At 55.1% G+C, this 21,754-nt stretch overlaps 2 protein-coding genes across 2 annotated transcripts in view; one reads left to right on the top strand and one right to left on the bottom strand.

Moving 5' to 3' along the window:
- The first annotated feature begins 351 nt into the window (after window positions 1-351).
- Window positions 352-21,754, top strand: part of CNTN2 (contactin 2) — a 29,253-nt gene continuing 7,850 nt past the window's right edge. Inside the window, exons 1-9 of the mRNA XM_074563998.1 lie at window positions 352-495; window positions 12,758-12,878; window positions 17,952-18,096; window positions 18,376-18,551; window positions 18,868-18,963; window positions 19,146-19,355; window positions 19,933-20,032; window positions 20,288-20,463; window positions 21,166-21,302. Coding sequence (XP_074420099.1) covers window positions 12,824-12,878; window positions 17,952-18,096; window positions 18,376-18,551; window positions 18,868-18,963; window positions 19,146-19,355; window positions 19,933-20,032; window positions 20,288-20,463; window positions 21,166-21,302 — 1,095 coding nt within the window. The 5' untranslated portion in view covers window positions 352-495; window positions 12,758-12,823. The remainder of the gene's footprint in view (window positions 496-12,757; window positions 12,879-17,951; window positions 18,097-18,375; window positions 18,552-18,867; window positions 18,964-19,145; window positions 19,356-19,932; window positions 20,033-20,287; window positions 20,464-21,165; window positions 21,303-21,754) is intronic.
- Window positions 17,867-21,754, bottom strand: part of RBBP5 (RB binding protein 5, histone lysine methyltransferase complex subunit) — a 38,234-nt gene continuing 34,346 nt past the window's right edge. The window contains exon 14 of the mRNA XM_074564003.1: window positions 17,867-17,889. Within this exon, the coding sequence (XP_074420104.1) occupies window positions 17,882-17,889 (8 nt within the window). The 3' untranslated portion in view covers window positions 17,867-17,881. The remainder of the gene's footprint in view (window positions 17,890-21,754) is intronic.

Here is a 21,754-nt window from a genome sequence, read left to right on the forward strand (position 1 = left end):
GTGGGTGTCCCTACCGAGACACCCCCTAAGGGCTAATCCCTTTCCTGCTTCCACCCCACAGACATGGGCTCGGACCCCCCTCGGGTCCCCCCCGCCCCGGGCTCACACCTGCTCCAGCCCCAGGGACGGGGGGAGCCGGCGGCGATCGGCGCAGGCGAGGGGTTTCTGCTGGGGACTGGTGGGAGCAGCAGCCAGGGAGGCTGAGGAAGGGCATGAATTATGCATGATGCTGCAAGTCGCTCTGCCTCCCTGACTGGTCCTTGGACTGTGGCAAGTGAGGTAAAGGCAGAAGAAAAAAAATACCCTCTCCAGGGACCGGCGTGGCGGTTGGCAGCGAGCGAGGGAGCGCGCACGCAAGGAGGAGGAGAGGGAGGAGCACATCCTAATGCAGAGATGCTGCAGTGGCTTTGGGCACACACATCCACACTCGGGCAGGCACCAGCCAAGCGCTGCCTCGCAGCCGAGCCCCCGGCGCACGCACCCGCCCCGCACAAGGTAAGTGCCTTCTCCATCCTTCCCCCAGCCCAGAGGGAGGACGGAGGCTCCGGGTTTCAGGGCACCATTCCCCATCAGAGACAACTTGCAGGCGCGCTTGGCTTTGCTCCGGCGAGAGGGAACCTGCCAGATCCCGCTCGCCTCCGGCGGGGATGGGGAAGGCGGGAGCAGGCGTCGGTTTGGGCTTTTCTCGGCGGGTGATGGCTTTGCGGGCGATGCGGGCTCCGCCTGCGCTGGAGAGGGGACGGGGGTGGGAGGAAGAGGGGGGGCTATGGCTGTGTCACTTGTGGCAGGGGTGAGCGGCCGAGGTCGACACGGCTGTCAGCAGAAACGTCTCTTACGGAATAAGTCTGAGAATATTTTTCTATTATTGTTACTATTAATTATTATTGTCGTGCTTTTCCTGGTGCATTCTGGCTGGGGGCACTTTGAGAGCCCGCTGGCAGGGTCGGGCATCTTGAACACGGTGCCTGGGAGGGGTAGAGGGGGGGCTCCCACGGCTCTTGCTGCACAAAACTACTTCAGCATCTCCAGCGCGGGCTGGCGGAGCCCGGAGCAGCCCAAGAGACGTGGGTTTCCTCTCCAGGGAGGGAGGATGAGGAAGACCGCGGTGTCCCAAGTCCTTATACCCCCCACGCCCCCACCGAGGGCAGAGCAGGGGTGGGAGACGGGGCTGCTCTGGGCACACGGGGGTATTTCTGTGTCTGAGGCTGGTGGGGGCTTTGCAGCCTGTCGGGGAAGCAGTGGGGAGCTGGAGGGGCTCAGTGCAAAGTCGTGGACAAGAACTTGCCCCCCCCAAAGCACCCCCTCACTCCTTCCCACTCGCAGCGGGACGGATGCTGGGATGGAGAAGCAGCCCGCGGCAGGGCAGGCTGGGCTGTGTTTTGGGGGGCTCCAATCCCCCTGTATTAAACTTCCCAAGCTCCCCCCTGCCTTCGCCTCTCACCCAGGCTGACCCCCCGACCCCCCGCCCAGGCTTGCACCACCCCCACCAGCCTCAGCGTTATTTTTCTGGCTGGACTGGAGAGCATTCATAAGAGATTGTCATCTCTAAGGAAACACTGGTTGCTTTGAGGATGGGAGGCTGCAGCCTCTACATCCGAGAGCTGGGAGCGACCCCAGCCCTCCCCAGCAGCACCCCCGGCCCAGGACTCCAGCCAGACACCAGAACGGCTCTTGCTCCTTCCCAGCCACCTCCAGGCTTGTCCACAACAAGTTCTCAGGGTACAAAGCTGAAGCACAGGCTCTTGCGCGGGATTTAGGAGCGGGTTTGCCTCCACACATGAACCTCTCAAGGCTGTATATTTGGTACCGAGCGCACCCGACAGCAACAGCTCCAACCCCAAAATCCACTTGCTTTGCTAATACCGGAAAGCGGCGGGTTCCAAACTTTCTAGAAATAACTGTACTTTCCAGGGGTAGATTAGAATGACCCAAGACTAAAGAAAAGAGAAAACGAGGGTCACGTCAAGCCCAGCTGCACGCTCTCCCTGGAGCATGATTAGAGTAGTCGGAGACAAAGGGATGCTAATGCTCTTCTCCATCACCCGATCAATTACTACCGAACAGAGCAACCACGACTTTTGTCACTCAAAATACATCTGCAGAGAATTTAATGGCCTGTGCTATTATTTTCTCTGCAGATTTACCACAAGCAAATCATAGAAGGCAGAAAACTCAACCATGCCGTCAGGGAGGTAGTTCCCACACAGGCACCAGATGCGCCTACACGCGCGGAGGGTCTGGCCCAACGGAGCTGGGAGTCCACATGGAGACTGAGCTCACGGGCATTAAAGCATGGCCCGGCTGCCCAGCCACCCTGCATGCTTTGTGCACGTCCAAATTATCCATGAAAAGTCACCGATCCCATGAGGGGCAGACACCTCCCCGCGTCTCTCAGTGCCTCCTCCCTTCAGCGACGCTCGCAAACCCCCAGGGCTCCCCCAGCACCTTCTCCATTTGCAATGGCCACGCCACCACCCCGATCCTGGAGAGCTTTCCTCGAGGTTGCTGGGCACGAAGCAAACCCACGCAGTCACCTGGAACACATCCCATCCCGAGGGAGCCTCCCGACAGCTCCCCAGCTGAGCCGCACGGGGCTCCCTGCTCAGCAGAGCTGCAGGAGCCGGGGAGCCCCGGGCTCGGTGGCCACAGGGCTAGCTCCCAGCACCGGGCTCGCCCGCTCCGGCCAGCTCTTCTGCTCAAAACAGCGATGGGTTTTGCTCTGTCTCACGGGGACTGGCTTAATACAGTTAACTACAGCCTGTCGTTACCCTGCACAGCACGTCTCTCCCCTTCCTAAATCAGTGCCACGCACTGTCAGCCCAGCTTTCCAGGGATGAGGAACGACGGGTGCCCAGGAAGGTTTTGGGATGGGCCGATGGTCCATCTTGGAAGCCCAGGGCTCTGCAGCAAAGGGAGCATGTCGCTGCAAACATCCCCTTTGCAACAGGTTAGCTTGCAGCGCTGCCGGATAAACAAATACATCACGCAGGAAACCCCAGAATTGACCAGGGGCTTTCAAAAAATGCTGTTAAAGCGCAGGCACACAGAAACAGATAAGGGAAGCTTCCTCAGAGATTCCTTTAAGTGTCAAAAAACATAGATGGAAGGGAAGAAACATTATTAAAATCTGCTGTGATCGGCTGTATCAGGCTCTTTCTAGACACTTTCTGTCTTTTTCTGACACCAGATGTCTTTGGGTGCTTGCGGAGCTGTAGAGAAGGAATAGGTCTCAGCAGACAGGGAAAAAAAGTCAGCTTGAGAGCTATACAAAACCTGCTTCCTTGAACCCAAAATGTTTTCTTCTCCATGACAAACAGTCTCGGTCCCATTGCTACAAGGCAGTTGTGGGGTCCGTGATCTTACTGGCGAGATGTTTAACACCACCGCGAGGGAGATGTCCCGAGACCTCAGGGAGCAGGAGAGGTATCCCGCCCACGGCCGGTTGTGAAATACCGAACCCAGCCCCCACCAGCAGCCTAGGTCCTAAATTATTACATGTATTATTTATCGTACAGCCTGTAGAGCTGTCAGTCCTGCACCAGAACGCCATAAAACAGGGAGCCTATGCTGGAGGAAGGAAGAGGGATGCATGCTTTGTGCTGGTTCTTGCTTGTTTTTATAAAGAAGAGAGCAGCCTGGCACTATTTGGAGACCGAATGCTAAAAACCACTTTAACAAAGACAGGCGAGAAGGTCGGACACGGGGATGACGCCTTCCAAGGAGCAAAATAAATATGACACCATTAGAGCGGATGCCCTAACCTTCTCCTAGGAGGGAGAGGATTTTAGCACTGCTTCACCAAGGTCCCTTCCGCCTGGGGTACCGCGTCCCCCTGACACCCCGGTGCCCATCACCCCCAGCATGGCCAGCACAAGCATCAGCGGTGCCAGGAGCTCTGTGGGGCTGGGGGAGATGGCCGGTGCCACGCACGGACCCCCACCACACTGGGAAGGCTCTCGCCCTCGCTGCCGGTGTGACTGTACCCAGTGACACCCCCACGGCAGCTAGTGCTGGGGTGATGGGCTGCGACACGGTAGGGCTTCCCCATATAACACACCACCTTCCCGGAGCAGCGTTAGCCAGAAGGTTTCCCCAGTTCCGCGCTTGTTTTTCCTCCCTGCAGCCTCTCCCAGGCTCCTGCCAAGCGATTCCCCAGGCAGCAGAGGGGAGGGGATGGAGCCAGGCTCCATCGCAGGTAGGGAGCTATTTATACCGGTGCCACATCAAAGAGTTTCTGCTGCTGACGCCACGGCAGCACTAATAGCAGAGAGTGGGTGGGTTTGCGCGGCTGGCAGCGCTGTGGATGTCCCGGGGTTTAGGCAGAGCTCCCCACGGCCGAGCTGCGCGCGCTCAGTGCGTGGTGCCGCGCTGCGAGAGGAGAGGAAAACCTGCAGCGTGAAGCTTTATTTGGGGGGTTTTATTTTGGGGAGACAATGGCAGCAGGCGCAGTGAGACCTCGACTCCCTTCCCGTCCCTTCTGCCAGCACGACAGCCCGACATCCAGCCCGCCTCAGCGTCCCCAGGTTCACAACCAGCAAAGCGGCGCGAGGCTGTGCTCAGCTATGCTTAGAGAGCGGTTTGCAATACCGTGAATCTGCAGGGGACCGCCTAGAAGACAATCCCGATATTTGGAACTTTAGCAAGTGTAATCAGGGCATTAACAAGGCTTTCAGGCAGACATCATCTCTCAAACGCCCGTGTGCTAAACTGAAGTCACTTGTGGCCTTGTTTTCAAAGACTTTGAGCATCCTTCCAGCTGCTATCGACTCAGGCTATTGATCGAAATACAAGTCTTCAGGGAGAGCTTAGGAGCTGCATGCTGGCAGCCCGGGTCGAACACGGTGCTCGTGCCCAGCCCTGGAGGCAGCGGGGAAATCCCCTCCCGAGCAAAGCTTCCTCCATCCCCAGCTCCCGGGGTCCCCAGCCGGCGTGGGAGGCTCTCCTGGGCTGTTTCTGTTGGTCTCCTTTGCTTTTTAACACACCGTGCTGGTCCCCACGGCGTTTCCTCGGGGCCGAGATGCTGCAGCCGCCCCGGCAGCGCTGCCCGAGGACCACGAGGGCTCTCCTGGAGGTGGCACGAGCCTGGTCCGGCTGCGGGGACACCTCCGGGTCCCACCGAGAGCTTCAGCTCCAAAATCCCGGGGATTTACTAAGGGCTTATTGCAGGAGAGGTGAGGATCACGCAGCTCGGGCTGGATTTCCAGCACCCTGAGGCACTAAGGTGATCGCAGCCAGAGACGGGATCTGGCTGGTTCAGGAAGGGAGGAAAAAAAAAAAAGAAAAAGAAAGCAAAAACTAACTGCAAATCTCAGATCTAAAATTCAAACTGCCCAATAGAAGAGCAGTAAAGGCCATTCATAACATCACCTGGTTTATTACAATTAGATTTTACCACTATGGCGACTCCAATGCCAAACCCGTCCCCTGAACGCAGATCCTGGCTTTTTCTCCCCCAAACCCATCACGCCCCAGCCCGTGTCTCCCCAGTGAACGCCAATCCTGGCTTTGTCCCCTGCACAAAGAGATGCTGAGCTGGGCACAAGCACCAGGGCTTGCCTGTCTCGGGGGGAGGAACTTGCTGGCTGGGGGCTGAACCAAAGGAAAACTCCCACTGAGACCCGCTTACAATGAGGTGCCGTGACCCGCGACGTACATGAATGCACCAGCCAATTATTAGGAAAAAGCACTTAAAAGACAACAGAAAAAACAGAGAATACTTGAAGACCATGCCTTAATGCAGCCGCCCCGCTGGGATCGCATCACAGAGCCCTGCCTGCTCCCTGCGCCGGGATGAGGAGGACTAAACAGGCCTGTTTTGTCCCCAGGTGATGCTAAACCTCTCCCTGCCATAGGCAGGAGTTGCTCTTGGGCATCAGGACCACACATTCACCCCCAAAACACACCACATAATCCACTCGGAGAAGCACAGCTCTTCTCCCAGCACTTTCCTCAAACACGGGTCCATCTAACATAAAAAAAAATTGATGCAAAAGGCACGAGCGTTGCAGCCTCCGTCCCCTCCCGGCAGCGCAGGGCTCTCCCCAGCCACACCAGTGATGCATTTACTGAAGCAGAGCCTCCCGTGTCCCACAGGCAGGGCTTTCCCTCCCCTTGCAGAGATTTTTCTCCCATCTTTTCCAGGATATTGGATAATCTATGCTGCCCACTCTCACTGTGCCCCACCACGTCTCTGAGCTGCTCCCCTCCCTTCACCCGCCTCGGGGGGAAAGCGCAGGAGCCACTGATCAAATATCGATCCTTATCAAAACCAGCTCCATTACAATTAAGTTATCAGTGATTGATAAGATGCAGCAGCGCAGCCAAGGGGCTGGCACAGGGCGAGAGCATCGGTCCCAGCGCGTCCCGTCCCCAGTGGGGCTGGGAAAGGGATGCCCAGAGCCTTTCCTCCCCCCGGGGCAGGCAGCACACGGCCTCTGCGCACCGAGGAGTATTAAATACAGAGCTGGGGTCACCACTGACCATTCCCCGGGGTTGCGTTACCCCCCCGCCCGCACACACAAGCCCAGGCGCGGGTACCCCACGCGCCGAGATGTGCCCATCCAGCCGATGCACCCCCGCAGAGCGCGCAGACACGGGGGGGCTCAGCCACCACCCCTCACCCATTTCCCACCCCAAATCCCACAGTCTCCAAAACAATTAATTAGCGCCCATGCACGCACCTCGGCCCTACGAGGTCTGTGAGACCGGGGGGAGAGAGGGAACACGGCATCCCTCCGGATGCTCCATGTCAAAGGGAGAGGCACATTAGTTTCCATGGATATGGTGATTCAGAATTGCTCCAGATGTAAATCGGTTGGCAGGGCTCTGCCAGGAGGCCCCGCAGCACCCCTGCCACGCAAGGCAGGACCGCGGCACCCAGGCGGTTCCACTAGAAGCGACAGAACCAGAGCCAGACCCAAACCAAACCAACCCCCACCCCAAATACGACCCCACCCCTGAGTTTCGGGGGTGCCCCAGCAAACACACTTCACTTTTCTTCCAGCAGAAGCAAGACAGGTTTGTAGAGACTGAGATTTTGCTGCTTGACTTCATTTCTAAAAATACAATCTATTTCAGCCAACAGCTCCCAGAGGCAGGCAGGACGCTGGAGGCTCTCGCTAGGGAAGGGACAGGGACACAGAGGCCATGCTGGGGGTTAAGACCACGCACAGCTGAGGCAGGACACCCCAAACTGGCAGCAGCCACCAACGTTGAACACAAACCAGTCAGGGCTACAGACCACACAGAGACCCAGAGCAAACCCACAGCGCCAGCTCCCAGTCACCCCAGTGACACCAGCCCCGAGGGAGCCCAGGCCACCCTTCCCAGCCACATTAAGAGGGAAAACCCGCACCCATCCCCTCCCAACAGGGTCCTTCCACACCGCAGCTCCCCATCCTCCTCCTCTGGGTGCTGAATACCCCCAAAATTAAACCTTTTTCTCTCCTCTTTCCCCCCTTACCTCTCTCCGTCACACTCCGGTCTCTGCACTGAGCTGGGAGAGCAGAGCCCAGCCCTGCCAGCAATTACACTAACGAGGGCTGGCTGCAATTGCTCACACCTGGGACACAGGGCAAGGGCAGCGGCTCTGGGGGCTGTGGGTCACCCTGGCCTGTGAGAGCCCCCTGCTCGGCGGCTCTGCTCCCACCCTGGTGCTCAAACCTTCTGCCATGGACCATCTCCCTTGTCCCCGAGCCGGGCTGTTGAACATCACAGCCATGGCACCGCATCTCCCCTGCAGGCTGCCAGCCTTCCCCAGGTGCAAAAGCAGCGAGGGCAGACAGACAGACGGACGGGCGGACGGGACACACCGGCTTTAACCCCCCACCTGGGCATGAGCTCCCCCAGCAAAGCCTTCCCGCGGCAGGACGTGCCGTGCTGGGCACCGCAGCGTGGTGCAGAGTGTGCGTGCGTGTCCCCGGTGCCAACGCCTCAGCCCACCGGGCAATAACAAATGCATCCAGACGGCAGAGCCAGGCTCCAGCCCCAGCTGCGGGGGGCGTCGCGGCGGCTCAGCAGGGAAGGAGGCCGGGCTGTGAGCACCATCTGCTCACGCAGCCCCGGGCCAGGGGCTCCGAGCATCCTGCACCAGCCTCGGCTCCTCCTGGGCAAGCACAGCCCGGGGGACAGCTCTCCTCCGCCAGGTCCGCGCTCTATTCCCTCCCTCTGCCCCCTGCCCGGCTCCTCGGGGCGACGTCGGGAACATCGTGCCCAGGGGAGGTGAATGCGCCCATTGCAGGTGAATCCCACCCCGCAGCGGTGACAGCAGCCACCCTGTTGGCTCTGTCCTGGGCGAGGGTGACAGGGTGGGACAGGGACAGCGGGGTGTCGCTGATGGCCAGGAGCCTCCCCACGGAGAGCTGCTCCTCTCCCCCAGCTTGCAAGACCTGCCCCGAGATCTTCTCCAAAGGCAGAGCCTTTGGGACTTTTCTAACATGCCAAGAGCGACCCAAACCCACCTGGGCAGGAGAGGGGGCACCCAGGACCCCCCCCCCCAGCTACTGCTAGAAGTGTTTTTGGGACACGGCTCTGCCGCAGCCGGGGACAAAGCCAGCAGGCAGTGCCCGCAGCACTCCTCTCCATCAGGAGCAGCGTCCCCCCAGTGCCTGCAGACAGGTTTGGTGTCCGTTATGGGGCGACTGGTGAGCCTAGGGAGGGCTGAGCCCCACCGCAGGGCTCTGAACCCCTCCGAGGGTTCCTGTGGTCCTCATTTGGACCTGGGGGACTTCACTGGGTTTTGGGTGGCTCAGGATTTCTGCGTCAGCAGCCGGACCAACAGATCTGAACCCAAAAAAGCTGGGGAAAGACTGAATCCAGAGTTTGCATCTAAATCAACCCCTCCCCAGCACAGGCAGTTTTACAAGAGGACAGATACATTACAAGAAAACCATTTGCAACTCATTGAAACATGCTGTTCTGGAGATGGACAAAATGTACCTAACCTTGAGGAGGTTTTGCAAGCCAAAATCTAGCAACGATCAAAAGCGTGCCCTTTCCAGCCTTAGCGACGATCCTTAATGAAAGGGACACTCGCAGCACAGGACAAATTCCTGCGTCACCCACCCTGGGGAGCAATCCTCCCCCGGGGAACGCTGCAGCAGAAGGAGCTGCCCCACTTAACACCCAAATGCTCGTCTCACCACCCTAAGTACAGGAGATTGAATTACGCTCATTTATCCTGGCGATATGTTGCACTTTGCTTGTGATGGCCATGTCGGCTCTTGTTAAAGCCCGTCTCCTCCCGAAAGCCATTTCTGCCCCTCTCTCCCCATGCCCGGACTCCTGCCGGGGTTCCCTCCTCCAGGCGATGCTGCTCCACAGCCAGAACCGGGGCCGCGGGCGCTGGACCAGGCAGCGTCTCCCCCCGCAGAGGCTCAAGAGGACTCAAACTCTCTCTGTAGCTCCTTAACTCTGCCTCCGCGATAATGGAGCTCCCAGGGGCTCCCGAGGAAAGGGCTAATGCGCGTGTTTTCAAGTGTGCCCATGCCTCCCTTGCCACTGGAAGTATTAATGACAGCATCCATTAGCAGGGATGACAGATCCCCTTTCAGTACAACAGAAGGCTCTCGAGTGACTGTCAAAATACCCTCTGAAGAGGGGAAAGAACAGGTCCCTGTGGGCTCTCTTCTAATTAAGGATGGCGAGCAGGCCTAACTATCAGATGCAAAGTGCACATCCCCACTTTGGAGAAGTTCAGAGTCAGACGCAGGACCCACGGCTCGGGGTCGCGGCTCTAAGATGCCCCCATGGTCCCAGCGCAGCCCCGGATGCGATCCCGTGGCGTCAGGCCCTCGGGCACCATTCGATCGTGGCACTTAGGCGATAAGACAATCAGGAACACGCAAAACAGTATCCGAGAGGATTATTTCATCCAGTCTCTAATTGCGAACAAATACAGCATCAGCACTTGTAGAAATTGCTCCGTTACTCTCTCACGTGTTCGTTTGCTGTGGGTTGTACCTGGAGCTCTCCCTTGTCATCACATTCCGAATTTTTTACAAAGGAACGAAAGCCGGGGTTGGGCTGAGGCTGGATTTAAAAGAACAAACCAGCAGCATCTCCCCGTGCCCCAGCGCAGGCCGTGGCACCGCGGCACCACACACCTCCTCCTTGGAAAGGACCCCGGGCGCTTCAGGAGCAAATACACGTCTGGGGGGGTGTGGGGTGGGTTTTGGAGCAATGGAAGGGACGGACACAAGGAAAAGAGAAGAGAAAATGATGTGAACATTAAGGATCAGAGCAGATGTGGAGGTCGGGGTGGAAAGAGGGAAGCTGCAGAGCCAGAGCTGGCAGCAGAACTGGGGATCAAAGCTCTAGTTTACATCATAAATAATGAATCAATAACTAATTAAATAATTCAAACCAGCTTAATTTTTACAAGATACCAGCTTTGCTCGGCCACGGGGAAGGAAGCCGAAGGGGGATGCCGTCAGAAGTATTCCCGCAGAAGGGCATCGCAGCCCACCCTCCTCTCCCTCCTCACCAGCCCTTGGCACCGCCGCCTGTGCAGGCGAAAGCAGCCGGGGGGGGGGGGCTCGGCTGCAGTATCCCCTTTCGTACAGCAGAAAGTGTGAAGTGCTGATAAACCAGAGAGGCAGCAGAGGGGCAGGAGCAGCCCGGAGGAGCTGGAGGCCAACACCGCCTTCCCCGACCTCCTCACGCTGCCCTCTCCTTATTAAAAAATAACAAAAAATCCAACTTTCCCACACTCTTTCCTATTTGTTTTAAAAGCGAGAGGGAAAACGAGCAGAAGGGAGCAAAGCTGCAGGCAGAGGATGGAGCCTCCGAAAATGGGGCTGGCAGCGATGGAGCAAGACTCTCTCGCTTTAATTTGCTGCCGCTGGGTGTAGGAACAGCATCGGTGCTCACTGCCTTTCCCAAACCCCGGGCATTGCAACACGCCGGTGAAGAAACCAAACTGCAGAGAGTTGGAAAAGTCAACTTCTTAATTAGTGCAGCGCTGGCGTTGCCTGTGAGCCCACATCGCAGCGCTGCCTGCAAAACAGACCCAGCAAAAAGCTGGTCCTTGTCCCAAAGTGCTTACGACGTGAGCACCAGCCACAGGAGGGGGAAGCAGGCAGAGGGGGAAGGCAGGGAACAATGAGGCAGTGTTAGCTGAAAGGCCGTGGGTTCAGGACACCATTTGGGGCATGATTCTCGTTGACATCAAGTGATTTCATGTGACTGACTCGCTTTGGGGATGCTGGGACAAACTGCGTGGAGCAGTTTTCATGCCGATGCGTCTCACGCCCTTCCCCGCTTTGTCCCCGAATGGCCTGGCTGTGGCACCGCTCCGTCCTCTCCCGCCGGTTCTTCATGGCAGGGGTCCCTCCTTCCCCGGCCACGCAGCGCAATTAAGCACCAGCCTTATTTAAGGGCCTGGCATATAAAAAGTATTTCAGCAGGGCAGGCGGGCTGGGCTCTGCTCTCAGCGCTGGCCCGGCAGGGAGGCTGGGATCCAGCCCTCTGGCCCCCGCAAGATAAAAACCAAGGAGGATTTGGGATGGCGGGGGGGTGTGTGCGTGTTTCTCCTCCCTTTCAAGTGTTTCAGCAAAATCTCCTCTTTGGGGTGAGGACACAAAGAGGGCAGGTGGCTCTTCCCACCCCGCCAGGGTCCCCGCAGGCAGGACGAGGAGCAAACGCGGGACTATCGCTGTTTGCTCAGGTGCGTTTCAAGGGCTGCTATTAATGAGCAGGGCACGGGATATATTTTTTTTTAAAGCAGCCAGGCGCAGGGGGCCGCATCCCATGGGATAACGAGCTAATCCCTGCTCGGAGGAGCAGCTCTGCCTGCTGGGGCGGACAGATGGGCAGGGAGAGGAGTGGAAGCGGCACCAGCTGGAGCAGAGGGATAAGCAGCACTCGCAGCCCGGCTCTTGGCAGCGCCTTCAGCCCCAGCTCACCGGGGTGGGCGTTCGGGAGGGCACCGGGGAACACGGGGCTCCGCCGGGCCATGGGGCTCCTCCATGCGTTAATTCAAAAGCGTTTGTTAACAAAGAGGGGGGAAAAAAACACCCCAGCCTGGAGTTAGAAGGAAAGGGGTGCGCGCTCTGAAGCTGGTCCCACGGTGGGTTCAGCCGGGAGAGCACAGGGACCGGGGTCTGCACAAACAGCTCGGGGGGGTTTTTTTGGAGTTTTTTAATTTTGGAGAGACCTTGGAAGTGGTGAGTCTGCAGAGGGGTCTGGAAATCACCGCTCCACCTATCAACGCGTCTCACGGCATCAAGAAGTGCCTCGGCGCTCCCTTATCTCTTGATTAACAATTCAAAGGCGTTAATCTTAGCCGGGGTGCAGTGCGTGGGGACGAGCTGGGCTCCCCCCAACCTCTCCGGAACAGGAGACTTGGGGCTGGCGTGACACCCAGAAGCAGTCACCGCCTGCCTGAAGAGTTTCAATTAAAGACACCTTTTCCACAAAATAACAAGAACAAATTATTTCTTCCTTCTCCCTCCCTGCCACCAATATCCTGTGTGCTTCTGGCTTTGCGTTTTTTAATAAAAAATGGTACGAAGGAAGCATTATTTTTGGAGGAGGAAGAAAGAACAGCGCATAGTAAGGGTGGAGGAACAATAATTTCCCAACCAGATCTGTCATGTCAGAGAGAAAAAGAGCTCCTTCAAACCCCAGCGTGTTCCTCACCAGGCAGCTGGACGTGACTGTCACCCTGGGCCTGTGGCCAGCAGGGACGCGCAGCTGGAGGCCCCTCGCGCGGAGCCGCAGCAGCGCGGCAAATGACCCCTTTCTCTGTCCCTCGCAGGGCTGCTGTCCCCAACCACCCGCAGAGGCGCCGCCGCGGAGGCTGTAACCTGGCCGGAGGTGCAGGATGGGAGTCGCCGCTGGATTTCTCCGCACATCCCTACCTGTCCTCACCGCCCTGGGTAAGAGCAGCCGCTCGCCTCTCCCGGCTGGAGGTTTCCATGGGGAGCCGAGAGGGGCTGTTCGGAGGTGCCAAGCGGGACATTACAAAATCACAGAATCGTAGGGTTCTGTGGAAGGGCCCTCTGGAGATCATCCCCTCCAACCCCCTGCCAGAGCAGGGTCACCCACAGCAGGTGGCACAGGAACGCGGCCAGGCGGGGTTGGGATGTCTCCAGAGACGGAGACTCCCCCACCTCTCTGGGCAGCCTGTGCCAGGGCTCTGCCACCCTCAGGGTAAAGAAGTTCCTCCTCGTGTTGAGATGGAACTTCCCATGGTCAGGTTTGTGCCCGTTACCCCTTGTCCTGTCCCTGGGCACCACTGAGAAGAGCCTGGCCCCATCCTCCTGACACCCCCCCTTGAAGTATTTATAAGCGTTGATAAGGTCCCCCCCTCATTCATCTTTTTTCCAGACTGAAGAGACCCAAATCCCTCAGCCTTTCTTCATTAGAGAGATGTTCCAGTCCCCTCAGCATCTTGGCAGCCCTTCTCTGTTCCCTCTCTAGCAGTTCCCTGTCCTTCTTGACCCGGGGAGCCCAGAACTGGACACAGACGTTGCCCGGGGCATGCCATGTATGTGCTGTGTTGCTGCCCGGGACGGGTCCCTCCCTGCTCTGCACTGGGCTTGTGCGGCTGCAGCAATGCCGCAGCCCGATTCTCCCAGGTGGGACATGGGGAGAACCAGGGGATGCCTCTGTGCTACGTCCAGCCTCTGTTTGTACCACGCAGGAAAGAGGACAGGAATGGCTGACACACAGGTCTCCCCGTTCCTAAACTCAAATGTAGGTGAAATGCAGGAGATGCAGCTCCTCGGGCAAAGCCTTGGCAGGAGCAGTGCCCTCTGCAGCCCGTGCTGCCCAGGCTCCTTCTGGCCTCGACACATGGAGGAATTTCCTCCTGCCAGCAGGACTCGCTCCCAGCGAAGCCACTTCGCCTGCCGGTTTTTCTAGGGATGCGTTTTTGGCCATACCCTGCCTGCAAAGATTCCCCCATCCATCGGGGGACCGCTTCTGGAGCTCAGGGAGTCTCAGGCTGCACTCTGAAGGTCCCCTTTTCAGGAGGGAGACATTTCATTTCAGACAACTGAGAATTAGATAATGTCTTCAAGCTAATTCATCATCCCAGGCAGAGACTGCTCGCCTGTCCTTATAAATATCTAATTACCTTTTAATGTTCTCTGGATCCCCGAGGAGGCAGAGGGAGGGGTGCCTGCCCTAGATTGGGAGGCAATTAGCCTGTTTGGAAATTGGTCTGACCCAAATCTGGTAGAGGCAGCGAGATGGAGTTGGGCTCTCCCATTAACCAGCTGAGTTCGTGCAACTTGCTCCCCGTCAAGGCTGAGCCCGCAAAAAAAATGCTTCACTGTAAAGCCTGGGGGGGTTATTTTCTCTTGACCTTTGGCTGATGATGGAATGGATCTCAGGAGCCAGCTGAGAAATCCTCACCGGCAACCTGAGTGGGGGACCAGGGACAAAATAATGGCAGCTATCGATGGGGCTCAAGGAAACACTCCAAAGGTGGTGAAGACCTAAAGCCTCCAGGTCTCCAGCCCTGGGAAGCTGGGATGGCAACGTCACCCTTCCCTCCACTGTACCACTGAAAGGATGACATCCCAGGGATACGTAAAGGTTTAAAGCTTATGAAGTGCAGAGAGACAACTCTCTAACAAACAGGGCTGTCAGGAAAGTCTAAAAATCTCTCTGGCCTTTCTTCATTCAGTAAAAGCCATGGAAAATCTTGAAATCTAGTGCTAGCCAAAGCACTGTCCCTTTGTTCCTCAGAAAGCTTCTCATTAAAAATAACCCTCTGTTCCTCAGAGAGCTGCTCTTTAAAAATAACCGCTTTGATTTTGTGCACGTGTGTGTGTGTGTGTGTTCAGATTTCCTATAAAACCAATTAATTGCCCAGCTCCCTCATGCGCCAAGGCTTCGGGCTGTGGCCAGTGCTGCGGAGCTATGGCTACGCTGCCCGTGCCCAATAAAAGGATTGCTGCTGATGTCCTCAGAAACCAGAATACATCTTGGAAAACATTCAACTGAGACATTTATCATTTCCTGGTCTCCGAAGCTAGTGCGGAGCTCAGCACAAAGGGCAAGCGTTCAGCCTCCTGGACACCTGGGCTTTTCAGGTCTGATTTTCAGCACATTCCAAATACTAATAATAATACAAAACTGCCCTGCCAGAAATAGGCCAGCGCCGCCGCACGAGGCAGTCACGCCCCTGCTCGCTGCAGTGGCAAAGAGATAAGGTTTGAGCTTTGTCTATTCCAGCAATACCTGGTATAAAGTTTGAGATTTTTTTCTAAGCACGGAGACCCCTGTGTCCTTGGTGGTGTATTTCACGATATGGTATTTTTCTCCCAAATAACAGCACAAGTCACTCTTGGAGCACTGTGGGGAATGTACAAGCGTTTCTGCAGCTTTTTCCAAATCTTAATTTTCAGATGTTCCATTTTCAGCTATTGGCGCTAACATTTATTTTTCCTAATAATGAATGTTGTTCTAGAGAGGCGTAGCAGCGTATTTACCATCACTTCTGCTCTCTGAGCTGGATTTTAACACAGAAAGTAGGGCTGCATAGGGCATGCCCCATTCTGAGCCCATCACGCCACTTTGTGGATATTTGGCTTGAAGACCTTTCTTTTGTGCTCGTTTTCTCCGCACTACCCGAATGAAAGACCCCACGGAAGGCACCTGTTTTGGTAACACTAAAAATTAGAGTCCGGGCATGACAGAAGTAGCCCAGACAATCAGTCTCAGGGATTTACCGCTCTGCTTTGCTCTCAATCCTTAGTTCTACCCATGCCCTGAACTTGTAACTGTTTAATTATTACTTTAATCTCACAGTTGTTTTGCTTAATGAGTGAGATCCAGGCGTTTCACCCCCAACACCCACCAGACACCTTGGAAGTGCAGATAAAAATTCATCCGAACTTCTGGCATTGATTACGTTTGAGAAAATCAATGTCTGACAGTTGTAGTCCGTAACCTTGGCAGAGAAAAAGCGACAGCAGCGGACAGCAACGGGGTGCGGACTCTGGGTGGAATCAGAAGGGATGATTAGCATAATTTGGCTTGATTGGGAAAGAGCACCCCATGAGAGAAAGCATGCATGTGAGTGTTAATAATATATATTTGATTTGTTAAATAAATAGAAATTATTTACCATACGCTACCTATTAATCTCAAAATGTAAAGCTGTTACATCTTAATCCATTCACTACCATCTATCAGAACACAATTCATACGCTACTTTCTTATTAATTCTCCATTAACTCATGATTATTTTCCCTGCTGGCCAGCAGAGTTATTTCCAGCTGCGACTCGCTCAGCACAGCCATTGCTGACCCAACCGCGAGACGACTTCCAGCTTACACAAGCTTCTCCTTTGTGAATATAACTATTTCAGAAGGAAAATGGCACCTGCACTGATTTGGAGAGAATACAACCCTCAAAACGCTGCTTTTCTCTTATTCCAAAGTAGTAGGAAGAGTATTAGAGTCCCTCTCCCCTGCGTGACACCGGGGACCACCAGGCTCCTGCCTGCACGCGGCTCCCTCGCAGCAGCACGTCCCCGCTGCCGGTGCCGAGGGCTGGGTAATTGGCTGCTGCTCGGACACAAGGAGCAGCCGACAGCTGCTCTGAACCCACCGAGCCAATTAGCGCAGCCCCTCATCCCGTCTCACCCTCATCTCCGCATGCAAGAGCAGCCGGAACATGAGACGAACCCCGGGAGTTACAGGTAAAGAGCTGCTTCCCCCGAGCCCAGGAGAGCTGAGCTGGCCGTTCCCTGCTGGAAGTTACTCTTGCATAAAACATCACACTTACTGGAGTCACTTAATTTAACTAGTGACCATGCTGTGTACTGTAGGGAAGGAAACAGATTGCTGGTTGGCATGGCAGTTTTAAGACAGTTATTAATTCAATTACAAAGCATGGAAGGATCCCGGGGCTAGCTAAGCATCTCGGAGCTTATCACTGTGGAGGCAGAGGGGGACTGCGCCGGGAACACACTGCCTTGAGGTGGCTCCATCCCTGCAAAGGGCCAGGCGTCTCTCAGGGTGCCAGGGAGAGAACAGACTTGCTGGCGATCGCTATCCCACCAGCCGCTTCTGCAGTGAGGTGATTTCCAGGCAGCTTCTGCTTTGTTCTTACTTATTTGCACTGCCATTTCCATAAAGCCTGTGTGGCAGCGGGTCTGCTAGCATTTGCCATTTATCTGAGACACGGAGTCACTGAGAACAGTGCCAGGTCACTGGCACCTTCCAGTGAAACATCGTCACCACGCCAAAGGGTGGCCTGGGCACAGTGTCGGAGAAGGCAGGCACGTTCTTATGTTCCTCTTGTGCCTATGCCCGAGCCATGCTCACAACAGCAAGATCAGAATCAAACCCGTGTCTGAACACTACAGAAGAAGCTTCAAGCTCATCCCATTAGTTCAAAAGCAGAACGATACCGGCAGCATCGGTTTGCACACCAGCAAACGGCAGGTTCGAGTCGTCAAGTTGATGATGTTGCAGATGCAGGGATGGAGGGGATCTGCCAGGCGTGTGCAGGGAGGCGGTGGCTGAGCTGAGAACTCACCACGACGATCCAGGTTCTCCTCTCTCCTCCCTTGTCCTGGAGAGGACTCAGGAGGAACCGACCAGCCAAAGTTTGTACAGAGAGAGGAAGAACCAGCGTGTCTTCACTGCCAGGGACAAGGAGGGCATCCAGGGGTTCCCAGCTCCAGTCTTGTCTGTACGTGGTTTTCCAAGAGGTGTGTGTCAGTACTCCTTCGCCTGGACGTCTTTAAGCATGTCTGGTCCCCCTGGCATGGCAGAGACGGTGCGAGATGCTCAGCAGGAAATACACACTAAATGTCCCAAGCCATGGCTGGGGCTGGGCTGTGGTGACAGATGGGTTGTGATTTTCACGTTGCTCCTTCTTTTATTCTAGATGCAGTTCTCACGCTGCCAGGGACACCCTACAAAACTAAAAATGAGAATCTTTAGAAAAAACTAAATTGAGCTGAGCAGGTTTTCCCTCTCCTGCAGTTTGGTGCCAAGCCCAGAGTAGCACAAGGAACTACGGACCCGTGTTTGAAGAGCAGCCTGTGCACACCCTCTTCCCTGAAGGCTCAGCAGAAGAGAAAGTCACGCTTTCCTGCCGAGCAAGAGCCAGTCCTCCTGCGACCTACAGGTGAGCTCGCCTGCTCTCTCTCTCTGTACCACGACTAGGACACAACCATCAAGAATTTTGCTTTCCCTTCTCCACTTTTATGTAAAGAAAATCACTAACATGGGAATCAGCCTCCTCATCTACACGTGATGTGCATCCTTCCCAGGTCACAGACCAGATATAAATCCAAATCCCAACAAACCAGAGCTGGAAAAACAAACAAGCACAGCCTCCTACGAGGCACCACGAGTGCTGCAGTGAGTATTTACCCCTCTTGCTCTTTACACTTCTTCTTGGCAGGTGGAAGATGAATGGCACAGAGATAAAGATGGAGCCAGATTCCCGTTACAGGCTGGTTGCAGGCGACCTAGTGATAAGCAACCCAGTGAAAGCCAAGGATGCCGGCTCCTACCAATGTGTGGCATCTAATTCCAGGGGCACGGTGGTCAGCAGAGAAGCCTCCCTCCGCTTTGGCTGTAAGTTTGTCTCCACAAGGTAAATGAAACGCAGCCACAGTTACCTTGGGGGTAAACTGAGCCCCCTCTGCTCACATTAATAAAGGTTGGAGAGAAGCTCTCCCGTGCATGGTACACTTGGAGAAATCCCCTGGCACTTTCCATTAACGTGGAGCTGCAGTAGCAATTTGATGCACTACAGAGAAATTCAGTAATATTTTTGGATCTCCCTCTGTGCAACCACTAAAAAGACCAGCCTGTGGAGGGGGAGATAAAATACAGTAATTCCTCCAGCTATTTTTTTCATCCACAGACAGGTTTCACTTTGCATGTTTAGTTTTGCAGGAATTCTCTGCAGAAGAGCGAGACCCCGTGAAGATTACAGAAGGCTGGGGAGTGATGTTCGCCTGCAGCCCTCCTCCCCACTACCCAGGTAACGTACAGACTCTGTAAAGCAACAAAACAGAGACAGGACTTAACACGTGGAGAAAAAAAGTACCATCCAAGGACCAATTTCAGCGTAGGCTGGTCTCGAAAGGGGACGGCTGGGTTGAGTCCCACCTGGGAGGTCACAGGCAACTTGTGCAGTTTGTTCCTTTTTTCTTTTCCCCACAGGCTTATCCTATCGATGGCTCCTGAATGAATTTCCCAATTTCATCCCAGCCGATGGAAGGCGTTTCGTCTCTCAGACCACGGGAAACCTTTACATTGCTAAGACAGAGGCTTCCGACCTGGGAAACTATTCATGCTTTGCCACCAGCCACATCGACTTCATCACCAAGAGCGTGTTCAGCAAGTTCTCCCGGCTCAGCCTCACTGCAGAGGGTCAGTGCTCTTGGATTATCATAAGGGGACTGGGCAAAATGCAAAATTAACAAGCCACCGCAAAGCACTCGGGCTCCACAGGACCCCAGCAGGCTCTCAGGAGAGATTAAGAGCTTACAAAAATATTAATTGGCTGGAATCTGAGGGAAGCAGCCCAGGCTTTGCTGCTTGTGCAGCTACAAACCCCATCCATGGCGTTTCTCTGTTTGTTTGTAAAAGAGAAATGGCAGAAGGTGCAGCCGGTGCAGGCTCATATATCCCTGAAACGACTCCCTCGGCCTCTGGTGACCTTGCAGAGGTGCAGCTAAAGATACTTCTTGAGCAGGGTGAAGGGACTTCAGCAGGCAGTGAATTAAGGAGAAATAGGCCGGAGATGTTGTAAAAAGGTTTTTAGAGACTTTAGTAAGAGCTGTTTTAAGAGGAAAATGAAACTCAGTCTCTGCCACCTGTAAATTATCCAAACACATGAAGGTTTTGAGAAGCAGTGTAACCTTGCGGGTACCTCTGTCCTTTAAGACCTCACGTGTGCCATTTTAAGGTCACCCAGAACTCCTCAACCGTGCTTTCCTTTTAACAGATGCCAGGCAGTACGCACCCAGCATAAAAGCCAGGTTTCCTGCAGACACCTACGCTCTGGCTGGGCAGATGGTGACTTTGGAGTGTTTTGCCTTTGGAAAGTGAGTGCAGCGTCCGTGCCGCTCGGGCTCGGGACAGGGAGGGCACTGCAGAACCTGCAGCCTTCACAACCCCGCTCTTCAACGGGTCTACTGTAGGCCAGAGACGGAGGGGGAACAGGAGGAGGGAAGAACTGGCTAAAGCCATCTGTCCTGCTGGCAAAGGCCCAGCTGGGATGGGACCTGGGTGTTACACTACATTGTAACGCAGCATGGGGTACCCGAGAGCTGGCCTTCACCAGATTTACTTTTATATAGTCCCGTTCCTCGAATCAAGTGGAGGAAGCTGGACGGCTCGCAGTCCTCCAAGTGGATCGGCAGCGAGCCCCTCTTGCAGATCCAGGATGTTGGCTTTGAGGATGAAGGGACTTACGAGTGTGAGGCTGAAAACATCAAAGGGAGAGACACCTACCAGGGCCGCATCATCATTCAAGGTAACACATTTAAACACATGCCTTCCCAGAGCACACCAAGATGCCCCAGGCAATGGACTGAGCCTTTGGGAATGAAACCACCACCTCTGATCCTGCCTCCTATCAGCCCCAATTAAACCTATTGCAAAGCCCTAACAAAGACATGCAGAGATCACTGATACCTTTCCTCAGTGGATACATTTAAGCTACGGCAAGTAGAGAGACTTCCTCATTTGCCCTAAAGTAATACTAGCAAAAATGAGGTAACCAGGGAAGGAAGCACAGTGGTAAAAATCAAACTTGGCTCTCAACCAAGATCCTCTCCAAGCCTGGGGTACTTCCACAAGGGTTAATGCTTGGAGCTATTAATCAGATCTAGTCAAGTTACAAAACTTAATCTGGTTCTCTGAGTCTGAATCCAGTCTTCCCTGAAGTTCAGGAATGACTGCATTCACTCTTCAGAAGAGAAACCTTAATGTTCTTCCTCAGATCTGGACTCTGCCATAATGTTGTGCAGTCCGCATGCACAGCTGCAGCCAGACCCATAGCGGACTCAGCCTTGCATCGCTGCACAAAAGGCAAAGGCTGTTACTATGGTGAAACACGCTCTGATAAATAAATCTGCCAGCAGAGATGACACAATGCGCATCCTTCTGCTTGCCTGGCACAACAAACCTCTCATCTGATCTTCTTGGCTCTGCCACCTCTCTTGCTCCTTTGCAGCTCAGCCGGAGTGGCTAAAGGTGATCACAGACACGGAAGCCGATATCGGGTCCGACCTGCGATGGAGCTGTGCGGCCGCCGGCAAACCCAGGCCCGCCGTCCGATGGCTTCGGGACGGGCAACCGCTGACCTCCCAGGTACCGCCGGCGCAGGTCTGGCAGCGAGAGCAGCCCAGCCAGTGCACACCACAACCTGCAGTACCAAACATGCTACTCCAGACTTTGACCCTCTCCTGCCTTGCTGCAAATGCATCTCAACCCCGTTTTATCACCCCGCACCCCTATTCCATGTGCCCCCATGAGGCCGCAAAGCAATGCCACAGTCCTTACCGACGGCAAGTCCCTTCTGCCGTTACTGCCATCCCAGCCATTGCTTCATGCAACTACAGGAACTCATAGCCAATTATCAGGGTGGATAAATAGCACCTTGTACCTGTCTCTGTATGACCTGCATGTTGCTGCTCAGGCACTCAGAAATCTCAGCAAACAGAGCACAGTGACGTGGGGTAGTGACCGGACATATGGAAAAAATAGCCTGTGTTTTCTCCCATGGAAAACCAGGCTTGCTTCAAACCGGTAAAGAGTCTGCA

Source organism: Larus michahellis, chromosome 21 (assembly GCF_964199755.1).
Source record: "Larus michahellis chromosome 21, bLarMic1.1, whole genome shotgun sequence".
NCBI lineage: Eukaryota > Metazoa > Chordata > Aves > Charadriiformes > Laridae > Larus > Larus michahellis.